Source organism: Stigmatopora argus, chromosome 5 (genome assembly GCF_051989625.1).
Source record: "Stigmatopora argus isolate UIUO_Sarg chromosome 5, RoL_Sarg_1.0, whole genome shotgun sequence".
In the NCBI taxonomy this organism is placed as follows: Eukaryota; Metazoa; Chordata; class Actinopteri; order Syngnathiformes; family Syngnathidae; genus Stigmatopora; species Stigmatopora argus.
In genome coordinates, this window is record NC_135391.1 from 9,550,016 (window position 1) to 9,566,029 (window position 16,014).

The following is a 16,014-nucleotide window of genomic DNA, read 5'->3' on the forward strand; positions in this document are numbered from 1 at the left end:
TTATCAATTCTGCCAAAATTGGAAGTCACATGTTTCTTTTTTTTCCTCAGTTTTTCCCTCCCATGAATAAACTTTCAGGACTGCCTTAAGTCTCATAGCCGTTTTATTTCAACAAATATATTTCCATGCTTTTTGTTTACATTAAAACAAAAAAGGAGTGAAGAAATCAACATTATGATTTAAAACAAATCATGGTGAGTGCCATCTTAAGGTGAAGGTTTACAGAACAAACAACAGTAAGCCGATTAAAATGGGACTGTCACACAGTAAAAATTAAAAAAACTGATGGCACCCATGATTGTTTTTTTCCTGCAGTGTTGTTAGTGGCCACAGTGTTAATATTTGTTCTTTCAGCTCCAAAGGAACTGTTCTAGTTTTGTAGATTTTTGCCTTCATTTCTATGAGGGAACCCAAATGTGGGTAGATATCTCTGATGGTGGAAATTTGGGGCTGATCCAAATGAGGATTGATTGGCGACAGTGAAATTGATGTTGTAGTGTCTGATAGGGAATGTAAATGTCTTATTCCGATCATAGAAGTGATTATTGATTGTCTGTTTTTATTTTTCTGATAAAAGAATGTGTCTTTGATACTGAATATGTGTCTTTGATGCTAGATGTGCAAGTTGTAGTATTTTTGACAGTTTTCCCACGGTTGTGGAGCTTAGGCAGCCATCTACTAGCACGCTGAACCCTTGTTACATTATGGGGGAATAAATTATTCCGGATGTTGCTTTAACACAAAACAGCACTGGAAGTCTATGCGGGCATGACTCAAAAGCGACGTCAGTTCGCCTTAAATGTGAATGTCACTTGGAGTTGCATGAAAATTACGCCGTTTAGCAGCAAGGAATTTCTTTGAAGCCACAAGCACATCGGGGTCCACGAAATGCAATCAAAACATGACTACAAGGGGCGAGTCTCTTTTAGCATGACGTCGGAGACGGGAAGCAATGGGAGACACCAGAAGTCGCGCTGGAACTGCAGCCGAGTCGGTCTGTCTCAGTCTACTTTTCCCATTTTGGCAATGAGCTCGTCGCAGATCTTTGTGAGCTCTTCAATCTCTTGATTCTGTAGCACAAAAGAGACAGAGTGAAAATCGCTTGATTGAATAAACCTGACAGTCAGGCCCGCTCGGTGGTTGCTCGCCTTCTGCTGCAAAGCTTGTTCCAGGGACTCGTTCTTCATTTGCTCCTTTCTCAGGCCGGCGTTCAACGCCAGGCTCTCGGAGCCGGCCTTTGTACGCACTTGAGCGATCTCCTCGTTGGCCCTGCGGGGGGAAAGCAGTCTTTTTTTTTCTGCAGGAGGATTTCTAAGTTGGACAGGGGACATACTATGGTTTCAGGAGAGTCTTACTTGTCCAACTTCTCCTCTGCATGGACTTTGAGTGTCTGGTATCTCTGTTCCTCCTGCTTGACTCTAGCCAGATATTCCTGAGCACATTTCTTCAGGACCTCCTCATTCTGTGGAAGGAGTTCATATGAAAATTCTATACCATTCCAGAATTGGAAGACATTTACGTTCCACTTTTCAGATTTGAAGTAATCCACATGCAAAATACCAAAACACACATTTTTTTGAGTAAATGGTCTTGTTACGAAGCCCGATCTAAATCAAAAGAGGGGGGATTGATGAAAATTGTATATAATTCGGGTCATTTCAGAGTTGGATGACATTTTTAGGTCCCAATCATAATGTTTGATTTTTTAAAATGATTTATTGGTGTAATACAGCTGCAAATACATTATTTGACCACCTGTCTCTCAGCTAGAAATTTGACCCTCTTAGTCCACGTTTACACCATGTATTATCCGAAATCAGATCCACCTGTTTGAGGTCGTTAGCTGCATAAAGACACCGGACACCAAATTGAAAAAACAAAAAACAAAAACATGCAATGTGATTTCTGGATTTTTCTTCAGATTAACTCTCAAAGTAGTTTTATAATGTATATATTCCAGAAAATTTGACCATGACTTATTCGGAAAGATATTGCAACCTGCGTGCGATTTATCTTTACTGCATGATCGACTTCCTAAAATTTTACCATTGCGCTGTAAACTGTAATCAAGCATTTAATAGTTTATGACCTATTATGGATGAATGTGCTGCAGAAAAGGAAATGTACTCCAATTTTGGAAAGACTCATTTATTTTCCTCTAACTGTTTCTCCAGCTGCTGTGTGGAGGAACAACCGCCAATCCCCCAATGGGAAACCTGAGTGGACTGGGATTTAGATTTTTTTTCAGTTTTAAATTTTTCTATACGGAACAAATGATTCATTGCAACTTGTTGAGAAACCAAATTCTTGGCACTCAAATTTGTGGCATGACACACGAGGAAAAACTGCACGGTCTACTTGCCAAGCAGTGGTGCAGTGTGAGTTGCCAGCCTGTGTCTGGCGCACTTATTTAAATGTTTCATACTCTTTTTGACCCTTCATAGTTCTCACACGAGTGTGACTGTTCATCCATCTGTGTGTGAAATGAGGACAAATGTCTGCACGTACTTTCTTGAAGCCTTCGAGGGTACTTTTCATATTCTCGTAGCGCCGGAAAACGTCAGACAGCGAACGTTCCACCGAGTTGAGGTCCGTCAGAGCGGCCTCCTTCTCCATGGTCACCGCATGCAAAGCCTTCTGGGAAGTCATGCTGTTTCTCTGCTCATCCTCTGATGAGAGAAGCATGCAAAAAAAGGAAAACTAGTTGATAAGCATGACTCTCTAGTACAGGGGTGTCAGACTCGGGTTGCTTCGCGGGCCGCTTTAACGTCAACTTGATTTCATGTGGGCTGGACCATTTTAGATATAATATTTAGATTTTTTATTATAAATGGATTAAAAGAACTGGATTAAAAGCCCTGAATATTCATTTTTTATAGATCTAAAACAATGTTTATTTTAGCTTTTTTTGTATATTTTTAGATTTTACAAAATGATTTTTGAACTAAAAACACAGAAAAAATTGAATAAAAAATTACAATTATTGATTTAAAAGGGGGAAAATCAGGAAATTTAATATACATCTATACTCTTCATTTTAATTTGATCCTAAAACAGAAAGTCGGCATTCATGATTTACTTTCCCGGGCCACACAAAATGATGCGGCGGGCCAGATTTGGCCCCCGGGCCGCCACTTTGACACATGTCCTCTAGTCCATGTGGATGTTCTTACTCACCTATCATCTGGGCGATTGTCTTCTCGTACTCTGCAACAATCTTTCTGTAAAAGCACCAAACATTAATTGTGTCTGATATTTTGTCTGTTTGTTTGACGGTTTGTCCTCACCTCATCTCATTGACTTCCTGTCTGCTTTCGTCATACTTCCTCTTCCAGTCGTTCACTTCTGCCTCTTTTGTAATGATCTAAAAGGCATTTGCTACGATCAGGACATTTAGATATCAAAATAAAAGAAGGCGCCCAATTAAAATACGACGACATGCCGTACCTCCTCTCTGATGAGGGTTAAAACAGCGTTTTTCTCCTCCTCACTAATGCAGATGGAGTCCAGAACCTCGCTTCCCGTTTTCTGGATGCCACTTCCTCCTGATTTGTTCTTCCACTGGCTTGGGTCTTCATTGTGCTGAGAGAAGAGGAAAACCAAACAGTTGCCTAATTCAGAACATTCACGTACACAGGATCTAAATATAGCATCGAACCACCTTTTGAATATAAATGGTTAGAGACAAGATGGCTTTCACACTTTCAGATAAATGACCATTAACACTTTTACCATGTGCATTCTCAGTGGAAATAATCTTACTAATAAGGTGTCTAAAAAAACAATACAAATTCACTTTTCTGATGTGTAATATTGGAGAGAGAAAAACAAATTTTTCAGGCAAAGGGGTAGACATTTTCTCAATGTCGGGTGTATTTTAGCTAATCAAATGGAAGAATCCAATAAAGCCAACCCTTTCACGTAATGTTATTAAAATACCTACTAGATGCATCTGTGCTTGAATCTCAGTGTTTAGGAGTGTGGGTATAAGTGATGTCACAAAATGGCTACACTAGTAAGCCATTATCAGAGGTCTAAAAAACAAATTCCCATTTGCCTACTTAATAGAGACCATTTCTCACATTGTGTTTTTTTAAATAGGATATTGGCTTGTTATTTATTAAAGACACAACTTTTTACTTTAAACAAAACTTATCGCTCAACTTTTCTGCTTCCTCTCCAACCTTGATCACCTATAGGCCCTTGTACCCATACCCCCTCCACCCCCATACATGATCTGCCCTTCTCTGGATTATGTCTCTATTCTAATCTCTGGGATGATAATCATAATCCATCTGTCACTTGAGAAGAGGAACTCTATATGCACCATGAGACATGCAGCGTCACTGTGCTGCAGCATTACCAGCAGTGGAGCAATAAGGGTGAGTAAAGGTTCCTAAGGGAGTCCCAGCTGTAAGCTTGTTTTTATGCGGCCATTTATTGTTCAATTCCCAATTTCTGGTGTAGATCACTACATGATTTCAGGCAAAAGTAGTCCTTGTATAGCAACATGAGCACAAGTTTGTCTTTAGTGCTATACTACCCAATTCTGAAGCAAATTCAATCAAATAGGTGCAATTCTCACCAGGGTGCAGCTGTATGGCTCTTCTGGCGTGGAAGACACGTGACAGACTTGGACTAAAAGAGATGAATTCATATGAGTTTTAAGAGGTAGAGCATTGCAATATTGTGGATCTGTGATGGAACATTATCCCTAAACAATATGGCAGTGAAGATAGAATTTCCCAGAGCAGTGTTCGAAAGTATATTCAAACAAAAGGTTCTTTTTCGTGTTTGTCGTCTGAGAAACTATGCTTACAAGGTACATCTTGTTTGTCTTCTCAAGCAGATAAGCACTGATGGTAGTGTACAGTCAAAGCACACGTGACACGTGACTACAGTGTGTTGCTGCAGCCCCAGTTAATCATTTATGTTGAATGTATGCAAACAGTGAGGACTAATGACCTTCTCACTGTCCTGGATTGATCGACTGATCATTTGTGCCAGAGAGGTAGGGCGGGGTGAGCCATGTTGACCAAACTTTAACAGCTATCAGATCCTCGCACAATATTGTCCTTCTATGGCGGTAATAAAAGAGCTATTTAAATAGGGCATTCAATGAAAGGCTAAATGAATTAAAACAGAAATACAATGTCACATTAACAATACAATGTCACATTAACAATCCAGAGTCCATTTTTAAAAAGAAAAATCATTGCAAGCCATTGACAGCGTTAGACCTCCAATTCATTTAATAAGGGAGGACTGGCCGTGAATGCTGAAACTGGAAGAATATACAAGTGAAAGTAAGTGAACCGATTCTGGAACTCACTGCTTTGGTCCTTGTTTGATTTGACGCATGTGCTGCTGGCCAACTTCTCCTCATCGGTAGCATGGCCGTCATGATCATCCTTGATTAAAAATAAATAAAAATAATGATCAGTAATTGAAAGCGATTGCAACCCTACTGATGTGTCTGTCTGACAAGAAAAACACATTTTTACCTGATCACTGATGTCCTTTTGCTTCGACTGTATCGGCTTTACATCACACAAGTTGCTGAACATGAAAATTGAAAGAAGATAAGTGAATGTGGGTAAAAAAATAAAATAAAATAAATAAAATAAAAAATAATCCACTTTGAAATATTACAAGCCGGTTGATGGACTTCACTAAAAATGGTCACTTGTGTAGAAAATTGAGAATCAGCATTAAAGAATATACCTAAATTTTACATGCAATCGCAACCACTCATTATAAACAAACACGTTAAGTTTCGCAAATTAAAAAAAATTGAAAATGTTCAATTAAAATGTTGCCAAATCTCTTTTGAGAAAGGACCTCATTGTCAAACTTGAGGACAGAATAAATCCAATTTCCAATGATATTTTTCAAAATACTTCATTAATAAATTCAATCATAAGTGCAATATTATACAATTACATTTTACCCTGACCCTTTCTGAACACATTGAACATTAGGGCCTTTTTAAAACTCCTGTTTTAAAAAAAATGTTGGATTTGACACAATTTTAAATTGTACCGTGGCTCCCTCATGTGGTGTGATTTTGTTGTGTAGATGTCAAATAATGAATCGTTCAAACAATATTATTACGACAATGTAGTCTTGTTTTTCCAAGCATATATAAGAAAGAGGAATTTTGACACTACTATACTATTCTAGTTATTACAGGTACGTATTTTGTTTTGGAACAGCAAAATACAATCCTACCACAAGAGGGGGCGTTTGGATGGAGGTCTTTTTCAATGTACCACAACATTGTTAAGTAGACCTATTTAAAAATGTATATTTTTTTGCATGGTATTACCCACTATGAGGATAGTTATTAATTTGATATTTTGTTGTTGCTGTGGTTACACTTAAAAAAAAAAGCAATACTGCTTTTTTTAAACCATTGTCTGCCAATGATAGTTAATCACTCAAATCCAATATATATGAAAGTAAACATATACTGTAGCAAATTAAGCGTACGCAATTCCTTGAAACAATACGTATCTGCAGGGACCGAAATTAGGGTTCATATTTTCTATACGCCGCGACCCTAATGAGGATAAAGCGGTTCCAAAAATGAGATGAGATTTTCTATACAATATTCTCATTTGTTTGTTATTCATCGTACATATGAATGTCTACTTAAAAAAAAACACTTGAAATGGCTAGGTTCAAATGTAGTAATAGTAAATAATACATTTCTTATCCCGAAATATTTTGCCCACGCCTTCCTACCAATTTAGAACTCTGTCCCATTGTGAATTTGACATTGCTGGAGCAGAGATTCATTCATCATTCATCATCATCATCATCATCATCATTCTTGTTTGCATGGGTAATGAGACTAAGTAAGAATGGTTGTCTCTTCCTTGAATTTAATGTGTATTGTATGCCTTGCGATTGACTGACAACATGGGATAAAATCCAGCTCCCAAACAATATAAACCATGAGAAATTGAATGCATGCTTATTATATATTTTCTTGTTTTGACCATGCAAGTGTACCTAATGATCTGATCTGACCTACCAGGCACTGAGAGAAGCACAAAAAGCAAACACACACTTTGATGTGCTCAGGTTCACTGTGCACAATCATGTGCATTCACTCTTGTTCCCTTCAGCAATTAGACACAAAGCTGTGTTTGTTCAGCTTGAAAATGGGAGTCACCGTCCAAGCTGGAGGAGTCTACAGTAACTGGAAGTGGCTACCACGCGAGCATTTCTCTGACTTTACTCACGTGACAATGCTGTAGCTGAGCGCACTTCCCTCTTGGTAGCAGGCTGGTTTTCCACCGTCAGAGTTGACGTTGCCATTGAGCAAGTCGTGTTCATGCGTGGGTATCGGCTTCGAGTCTGAGCTCAGGTCAGCGATCACAGGGGGCTCATCGTCCACCTCTGAAGGATCCGGTGTGTTCAGTGGGGAGTGGATAGACAGGGACGGAGGTCGTTGCGCTTGTGACTGGGACGAAGGTTTGGGTGTTAACGTCAAATTGAGGTTCTGGCTAAGCCCAAAGCTGTTGTTGTTGGGTGATGAGCCAGTCACGTTGTCGAGGGCATCAACCACATCTTGACTGCAATTCTTGTGGACAAATTGGTGGTCTAAAATAGCAGAAAAGAAAGACAAAACTATTATGAAACATGTATCCTTCCTGTTCTCTTCATTAGCAATGCTGTATTGTTTCACTGGATTGCATCATGGTGAAATCTGTTATTTAGGGATCATGTTACCGCCAATCAAAATTATGCATTATTATTTTTGCCAAGTCCCTAGAACTAGATCTGTTGTGCATGTATCTTCCTTATGATCTGGTCATTGAGTTGAAATACATAAACATCCTCATGCATGCTATGATGATTTTATTTGTCATCCAGGCATTTAACCCTCGGGTAGTTCTCTCCCCTTCTCCTGGTAGAAAACTTAAAATGGCTGCAGGCTTCCTCTGGCATTGCCTTCACATCCTGTTAACAGCAATCTAACGACCGCAGCGGCAAACCAAACTCTGTTGAGTCATACGTCACATGCACGGTACACAGAACTCAGGTTACTGAGAAAACACTAACAGAAAGTGTTATAACAATTAAACAAAAATAACCCATCACATCCATGGTGAATAACTCAAGTGTTGAAGGTTAATGTGCAAGTTTATATGCTGCCCAAAACCAGAGCGCTTTGGGGCACCCACACCCTTTTGAGAGAGAACAGCTGTGGAGGAGCCCCACCCAGACACAATCCACAGCACCCTCCGGCCTACCAACAACGTCAACATTCCGCTTTATTGCCCTTTCCTACCTAATTAAAAAAGCCAACCAGAAACAGGAGTAGTGCTCCAACATAAAGTTTAAATATCAATAGTCGGTACCAACAACCACATGTACCCTTCTGGGCATCAGTTTAAATATAGTCAAGCAGTATTTCATAATGACAATTTTATTGAGCAAAGTGACGTATTTTGAATTTAGCAAACTAAGAGGGAAACCTCCATTGAATATGCATTTTAATAAATGGATAGTACATGATAGTTAAAAGGGACAGACAATACTTATAAAGGTGCATAGATGTGGAAATATGATTTATGTTATTTAATCATTTAACTCATTAGCAGCCCGCCATGCCGAGACAAATGGATTGGACGTTTGCTAGTAAAGAACTGATTTTAAGTGACATATTTAAAAAAAGAAGAAGTAATTTTACACTTTTCTGGAATCTGTACTTCTGTGTTCGAGTCCAAGTATTTATGTGTGTGGGTATGGGTGACATCACAGTTATCACAAAATGGACGTGCTGATATGATATGTCATTTTTTGTGTTTCTCCATTAGCAGAGGTTGAAGAAATTTGCAATTTGCATGCTTGAATGCTTTGACAGGGCATCATTCACATTAAGGTCGATAATTGTAGCTGGCATATTTCCCTTTAATGATCTCAAAACATTACATGAGGCTTGATAACAATGTTTGGACAGTAAAAAGACCACCTGCATTGGTGTCATTTAGAAGCAACGGAGTATATTACCTGTGTGTGTCGAGTTGTCTAGCTGGTTGAGCAAATTCACAACACCTGTAGACTCTGCCTCTGGGGTTTCGTATGTTCCTTCGGAATCTGAACTATAAAGAGAGGAAGTCATTAATTTCCATACCCGAAGATGCTCATTATGTGAAATGAAGACTGTATCCAATTTTAAGCCACAGTAATCATATCGAGATAGTAACACTACCTATATTAGTTAGCATGTATATTAAGGCATATTTTTGATGTACTGTTACCTATTTTATTTTGTTATTTCTGTCCCCCTAACGGTTAGGGGTATCCAAACCACAACGGGCCACAGTGGGTGAAGGTTTTTGTTTCAACTGATCCAATACAGACAGTTTAACCAATGAGGCTATCTTCTGAAACCAGCAGCACCTGATTGCAATCAACTGATTAAATATTCAAGACATCAGGTTGGTTAAAATGTATCCTGTTCAAGGGTTGGAACGAAAACCTGCACCCACTGCGGCTGTCCCTTAAACACCAGCTTGGATACCCATAAATCCTTTATGTTCATCTGCACTCTCTGAATAAACAACACACCAAACTCCCATGTGGCACATTAAAACTGTTGCAGGCTTTACTGGTCTCAGTGTCTAAGCAGCTGACCAGGACAAAAAAAGAAAAAAATGTCAACACTATGCTTATAAGTTGGAAAGAATCCAGAATTCTAGAACCCAATTTTCTGATCCTTGCATCTCCCCTATTGCTGCATTTTTGTAACGCAAAAAAACCCCACTAAAATCAAACAAGTCAATAGCAGTAAAACAAATTACACTTGAACAGAATGCCTTGGTGTGGCTTTCTTGAAATGTCAAGAAACAATGGGGGTGTTTCAAGGGAATTCAAAGGAAGGGAGATTTTCAAAAAGCACAGGGTCCACCTGCATCCTTTCCACCCTCAATGGGGAGACGCTGTCCCAGCAGCACATTCACATCCGCACAAAGCACTTGCACTTTTTGGTCTGAAACTAATTTAAACATTCAGACTTGATGTGGTGGGAAAACACTCGTTTGCCCACGCATAAAAGCACATCAAAACAACCACACTCTAATGAAAAACATTCGGAAAAGACGACCACACTCCTTTTGACACCAGCTCGCACCATCCACAGCTATTCCTGATATACACAACACCCCACACATACACACTTCTAACCTCACATCCAACAGACACGCTTTGAAGCCCAACCCAGGGATGGGGCCCAATGGTTGCAATCTTGTATGGTTACTAAGAAACTACAAGTGGATGGGTGGAAAAAAAACCTAAAGCATTGGAAACTGTGGCTTCTCACAACCCTCCCCCAACCAGACTGAAAGACAGGCGCCTCTCATCTTGTTTTTAACTTAACCTCCTAAAACCCAGACTCTTGCAAGCATGCATTTTTATTTTCTCTTTGATATTTAGGCTAATTGGGACCTGACGGGTGTAAAAACAAAGAATAATCTTTTTAACAAATGTAGTTTCTGAGAAAAATGATGGCCTCATCATAAGTGGACGCCAGGCCCTTGTAGTCCTGTGACAACGAACACACGTGGACGCCAGATCCTAGGAAATTAAAAATGGAGAAAATAGGCCAGCGTGAGCTCAAACAGCTACTTCCAATGTAATTTCCCTGTGAGTGCACCATTTCAGCACACAACAAAACCATGCAAATGTCTTCCCACGCTGCCCAAATGCGACGTTCTTCCCACTTCTAGGCCAGCAGCCTCCCACTCTGTTTACTGTCATCACATCTTTAACTCACTGGCTGCCATTGACGCTGATAGACATCTAATCCATGGTGTCATCCCTCCAATTTTAAATGGATATGACGTATACATATAGATATATAGTGACAAACTCATTGAAATAATGCACAGTAGGAGGAAAAGAGCCATGTGCAGTTCTGGAGCTACAGCCCGGAAAAGTTAACCGCGAGCCCCTTACTTGTAGTCGTCGTGCCCGTCGTCTCCAGAGCCCCCCGTCACAGCCGACCACGTCCATTTGGCCCACTGGACCGGAGACAACCAGGACATCGCCGCTCAAGGTTGGGAGACAACTAAATCAACCTGCTGCTACTGCAAACTAACCGTCTTTGCGTTTCCTCTTTTCTTTGATCAGTTCTTTTCTCCCGCTTTGAAGCAAGAAGTCCTCCCAAAAAAAATCAACTGCCAAACGCTTTCTCCCTTTGAAGGTGTCACTCCCTCCCCAGTCTTTCCATCCTGAGCAGGGGAAGAAGACGTCTCGCCCGGCTGCAGCTGCTGTTTGTGCCGACCGATTCCGCTCTCCCATTCAGATTAGTGGAGCATCAGGGTTCACTCCTCCCCTCCCTGCCTCCCCTCCTCTCGCTGGGAGGAACGATCAGCTGGTCAGACGGACGTGGCTCGCTCATGTTTGCAAGATCTCCCTTCCTCGTGGTGCCTCCTCCCCTCCTTGTGAAGGACGAGAGGCAAAGCTTCCTGTTTTACGAGGCCACCGGCCGACGACTCGGGTTTCTCAAGCCAAATAAAATGGAAACGACGTCAATCATAGATTGATGAAGCAGATGGATTAAAAGTGATTATCGGAACAGAAACATTTTTTAATTGATAATTGTACTCACAAGCTACCATGAAAAGGTTCTGTTTTTATTGAAGGGGACATAGATAGATACATTTAATGAGGTAGTGTACAGGAATTTGGGGGAAAATAGCAATTATGCTTTTTGCTGCATGCTTTTAAAGAGGAAAATATTGGACTTTTTCCAGCACGCTGTTCATAAGTGAGATCATAAACAGAAAGCAATGATGAAATGATGATCTAGTGATGTCATGGCGTCGCCAAGAATATATAACTAAATAAGTAATATATACTATATAATGACATTCCTCCAATTTTCAAAGTCTACTAAAATGTGGGTCATTGCAGAATTGGAGGACATTTTGCCTTCAAAATTCTTCAAAAATAAGCTTTACGGTTATGGATTTATAAAATTTACCTTAGCTAATGCTTGGTTAGATTTTGTACCATGAATATATATTTGGCATGGGTACAATAACAGGGTTGCAAATCTGTACTAATTCTATTTTTTAATCAGGATTTTAAAAAAAGTTAGCTATTTATCAAGCACTTATGTAAATAAGTAAAGAAGATGTTTGTCCGTCACATAGTGCTCTGCAATTGCCTGACCACCAATTCAGGGTGTCCCCCGCCTGGCTGGGATAGACTCAAGCACCCTCCGCGACCCTTGTGAGGAGTTTCATTCCGAGCATACTAGCCTGCACTGCGCAGAAAATCCTTTATTTCAAACATGATGTGTTATCACAGCCACAAAGAGACTATTGTCTAAATCCAGGGCAAACGTGTCAATAAACGGAACCCACATTCAACAATACCAGTGCATCACATTGACAAAACCACTTCTGCCCGCTCACGCAGACTGATCAAGGCTTTACTTATGTAAGCGGAAGCTTTTTCACACACTTTCACACACAGAAACTAGGCCAGCTACAATGTGCTCATAGAAAGATAACTAATCCCCAGTCTAACAAGAAAGCTACAACGTAACTATTTCAAAGAGAAGATTGGAGAGCGAGGTTTGCATATATGCCAATGTGCTTGAGTGCCAACGTATTCATCAATATTGCCACCCTGTGGGTGTTCATGCTCACTTTTTGATGATGTACAAAAGTGATGTGACATACATACTGAGTCAAAATTCCTGACGTGGGTAACTTTCATTTTTTTCTAGTCAGGATAGCTGAGAAGACAGACCTGTCTGTCTTGAAGAGGACAAAGCTGACGAATGATCCTCAATGTCAGTTGGAACTTAGGATGGTGTCAAAGTGCTTTGTTGGTATAATGTGCCTCTGAACTCCTAAAAGTAACATTTTACATAACTGCAGTGAAGCAGAATGGACAATCCAAGATTACAAAAAAAAACACTAATAAATGTAGGGAGCGGAAACAGCTCTTATGTAATACCTTGAAACCACAAATAGCTCACAGTGAGGAAAAAAAACACGTGTACTTTGCCGTCCTACATGCAGTAACGTCGCATATTCTGTATTTACATATTTGGTGTACTTTGTGAAGCATTGTAATCTCCCAAGCAGATCCATTTTTAATCCTTGATGACTGTGACTGAAAACGCCATGTGTGCTTATTACGAGCTAATAATAAAGCAGCAATGACAGATGCCTTAGTCACTGGTAAATGTCATACTCAATGAAATAAATATCTCTGTTGTTTTATATATCATGATGAATTTAGTTGCTCTTGCCATCATAACTACTGGGATAATTGATGTTCTCAGAGTCATTGCAGCCTTAATTTAAAGCCATGTTGGAGATTTATAATTTAATTATGTTGGGGATTACCAGTAAGAATGGTTGAAATGTATTAGTTCAAGCAGTATATTTGTTAAAGTGAACTACTCTTTACCTTACAATTCATCTATATATTTATTCATACAGCCTAAAGTATTACTGTATGCTGCTATCTAGTGGTCATACATTTTAACTTTATTTTTCCAAACATGGAAAGAATACATTTTAAATGATTTCAGAAGCGATTATAGAGAAGGGAAACTGGAAAAACAACAATTGACTTTACATTCATAAAAACTCACAGGAATATTCCTCGTTAAAACATACTCTTATCTAGTTTCAATTCAGGTATACTAGAGCTGTTCTGGAGGAAGTAATGTGACCAAGTGTGACATTTTGACCCCAAAAGAGAAAGACAACTAACTGTGCTTTTGTTCATGATAACAAGAGGGGCAGCAGAGCACAAAGTTGCCAGACAAAAGCTATTGTGAACTGTGAACAAGACCCTCAAGCAACACACCTCATGTCGTTTCTATCCGCTTTAACCCTTTACAGAGCACTCATTTACCTCATTGGCTGCCATTGACAGCGATGGACGTCCACTCCATATTTGACTGGGAGAGGCTGGCCCAGTCGAAATAGATTGGACATCTAGTGTTATGAATGGCAATGAAAGATGTTAGTTTATAATATAAGTTGGACATCTATTGTGTTCAACGACACACCCTTTTTGTGAGGGGGCGTAACCAGTGTATGTACTTTAGGTTTTTCTCCATTATATTTTGATAATATATAATTCATTCAGAATTTTACTCACTAATTAAAATACGTAAAATAATATTCCAGGAAAAATAAGATTAGAAAAATATTTGTACATAGGTATTAATCATTCAGATCTGGCATTCACATAAGGACATCACATTTGTTAATATTATGCTCTAAATGTATAAAATGTGATGCCCAAGTATGTGGACGCCAGGTTTAAGTTGGGAGAGAAATAAAGGAAATTACCAAGAATAGTCACTTGTCCTATAAATGGTAAAATATTTTAGACATCTAAATTGAGCTCATTTACTAAGAATCCACTTTTATTTGATATTATGCTGCATATGAGAGCTAGGAAAGCATAATTTGCACATAATAATTTTGTAATTTATTACACTGTTTCACATTCATTTTAAATTGCCTCATCAATCTCTCAAAATGCATTATTAAACACTTGTACTTGTCCTCCTGAATTCATAATGCACATTTCATTTAGGAGAAAGTCCATTTCTATGGCCAGAAATGGTTACCACATCCCCAGTTTCCACTCTATTAAACTCCAAATCGTGTGTTGTATGGTATCCGATCTGAATGGTTTCTTGTATTTTGAGGAGCAAAAAAATGAAGCCAGTGTTTATTCTGAACTACACAAATAAACTTACTAAAATTAGCCTAGAAGCTTGTCTTTTTTCTTTTACCCATGGGGCTACTACATCTAAATCCAACCCCCACACAAACAGCAGGGGACAACTTTCTCTTACAAAGAAAGGGAAAAAAATACACTTCTACTTCTCCATGACTGAATCCACCAACTGGATAAAATGATACGACATAATGTGCATTAATGCATGTCACAGCAGAGTGAAAAGCAGCTTTTACAGCTAAAAGCCCTTCTGGGATGAGCTGTGATGGGACAAAATAAAATGACTCACTCACTGTTTGTCATGAAGGATTAATGAAACATGTAGGAGGGGGAGTCTGTAGCATCAGTGCTCTTTTAAAATCTTCACAACATGCTTTAAAATTAGCAGAATTCTCCTCCTTAAATATGCCCGGAGAAACGAGAAGGAATCACAAGGTGTGTTTTTGCAGAAAGCGTGAGAGTCATCCTGAACGCAACTTTGGTTCCTCCACTGGCACCTTGTGATATGCTCAAAATGAGTCATCAGATGAAAACAATTGCCGCTCCCCATATAGCGCAGCATCCTCTCATGACTCAGCGATTCTCACGCATCTGACCAAAACAACAAGATGGTTCTTACATGCTGTTTTGCTTGTGAGGTGAGCCCTTCCCATGCTGGCTGAGGGTTCCTCCCATGGCATCCAACAAGATTCGACTGGCTTCAGCGTGTATTTCCAAAATTCCAAGTCCTTATTTCACCTCTCCTCTACTAAATCAGAGCTCTGTGACGTTCTGGTTGTCATTTCATCTAATGTAACCACTCCTTGTGTGACTGTCCCTTATAGAGATCACACATGAAACACTAGTGGCAAACCCGCCTCCTTACTGCCTCACTTATTATCCTCATCCTCTCTCCCTCTCTCTCACTCTCTGGGGCAAATTACAGTCACTCCGAAGAAAAGCATAGAGGCGGGGTGTATAAGAGGAGGGGTATTGTCCTAAAAAGAAAGACACTCCTTTATTGTTAGTCAAGCTGCACATGAGGATCAGGGGGATGGGAAGGTCGGCGCCCCTCTTTATGCACCCTAACTCATGGTGTACCTGTTGGGACTAGATGCACTAGACTCTAACCTCAAGAGACGTACCCTAGTCTGACAATGCACGATGATTGTAATACCACGTAGACAAGTAAAGCAACAAAAATGAGCAGAGTAAACCAAGTACATAAAATTCCCATGTGGCACATTAAAACTGTCTCAGCCTTTTAAGACATTCAGATTTACCATTCTCTAATCT

At 39.6% G+C, this 16,014-nt stretch overlaps 1 protein-coding gene across 2 annotated transcripts; it reads right to left on the minus strand.

Moving 5' to 3' along the window:
• Nucleotides 1-85: 85 nt before the first annotated feature.
• On the minus strand, nucleotides 86-15,653 carry LOC144073950 (transforming acidic coiled-coil-containing protein 1-like). 2 transcript variants are annotated; one of them, XM_077599936.1, is made up of 13 exons: nucleotides 15,359-15,653; nucleotides 9,025-9,116; nucleotides 7,251-7,611; nucleotides 5,505-5,559; nucleotides 5,333-5,411; nucleotides 4,586-4,638; nucleotides 3,448-3,582; nucleotides 3,288-3,364; nucleotides 3,178-3,221; nucleotides 2,509-2,669; nucleotides 1,356-1,462; nucleotides 1,149-1,269; nucleotides 86-1,070 (listed from the first exon to the last, which is right to left on the minus strand). In XM_077599936.1, the coding sequence occupies exons 1-13, from the start codon at nucleotides 15,412-15,414 to the stop codon at nucleotides 1,002-1,004; spliced, it is 1,410 nt and encodes a 469-aa protein (XP_077456062.1). In that variant the 5' UTR covers nucleotides 15,415-15,653; the 3' UTR covers nucleotides 86-1,001. The 2 variants fall into 2 exon arrangements, with proteins under 2 accessions (XP_077456062.1, XP_077456061.1); XM_077599935.1 differs by lacking the exon at nucleotides 15,359-15,653 and adding an exon at nucleotides 10,972-11,419.
• Between the last annotated feature and the right edge of the window lie 361 nt (nucleotides 15,654-16,014).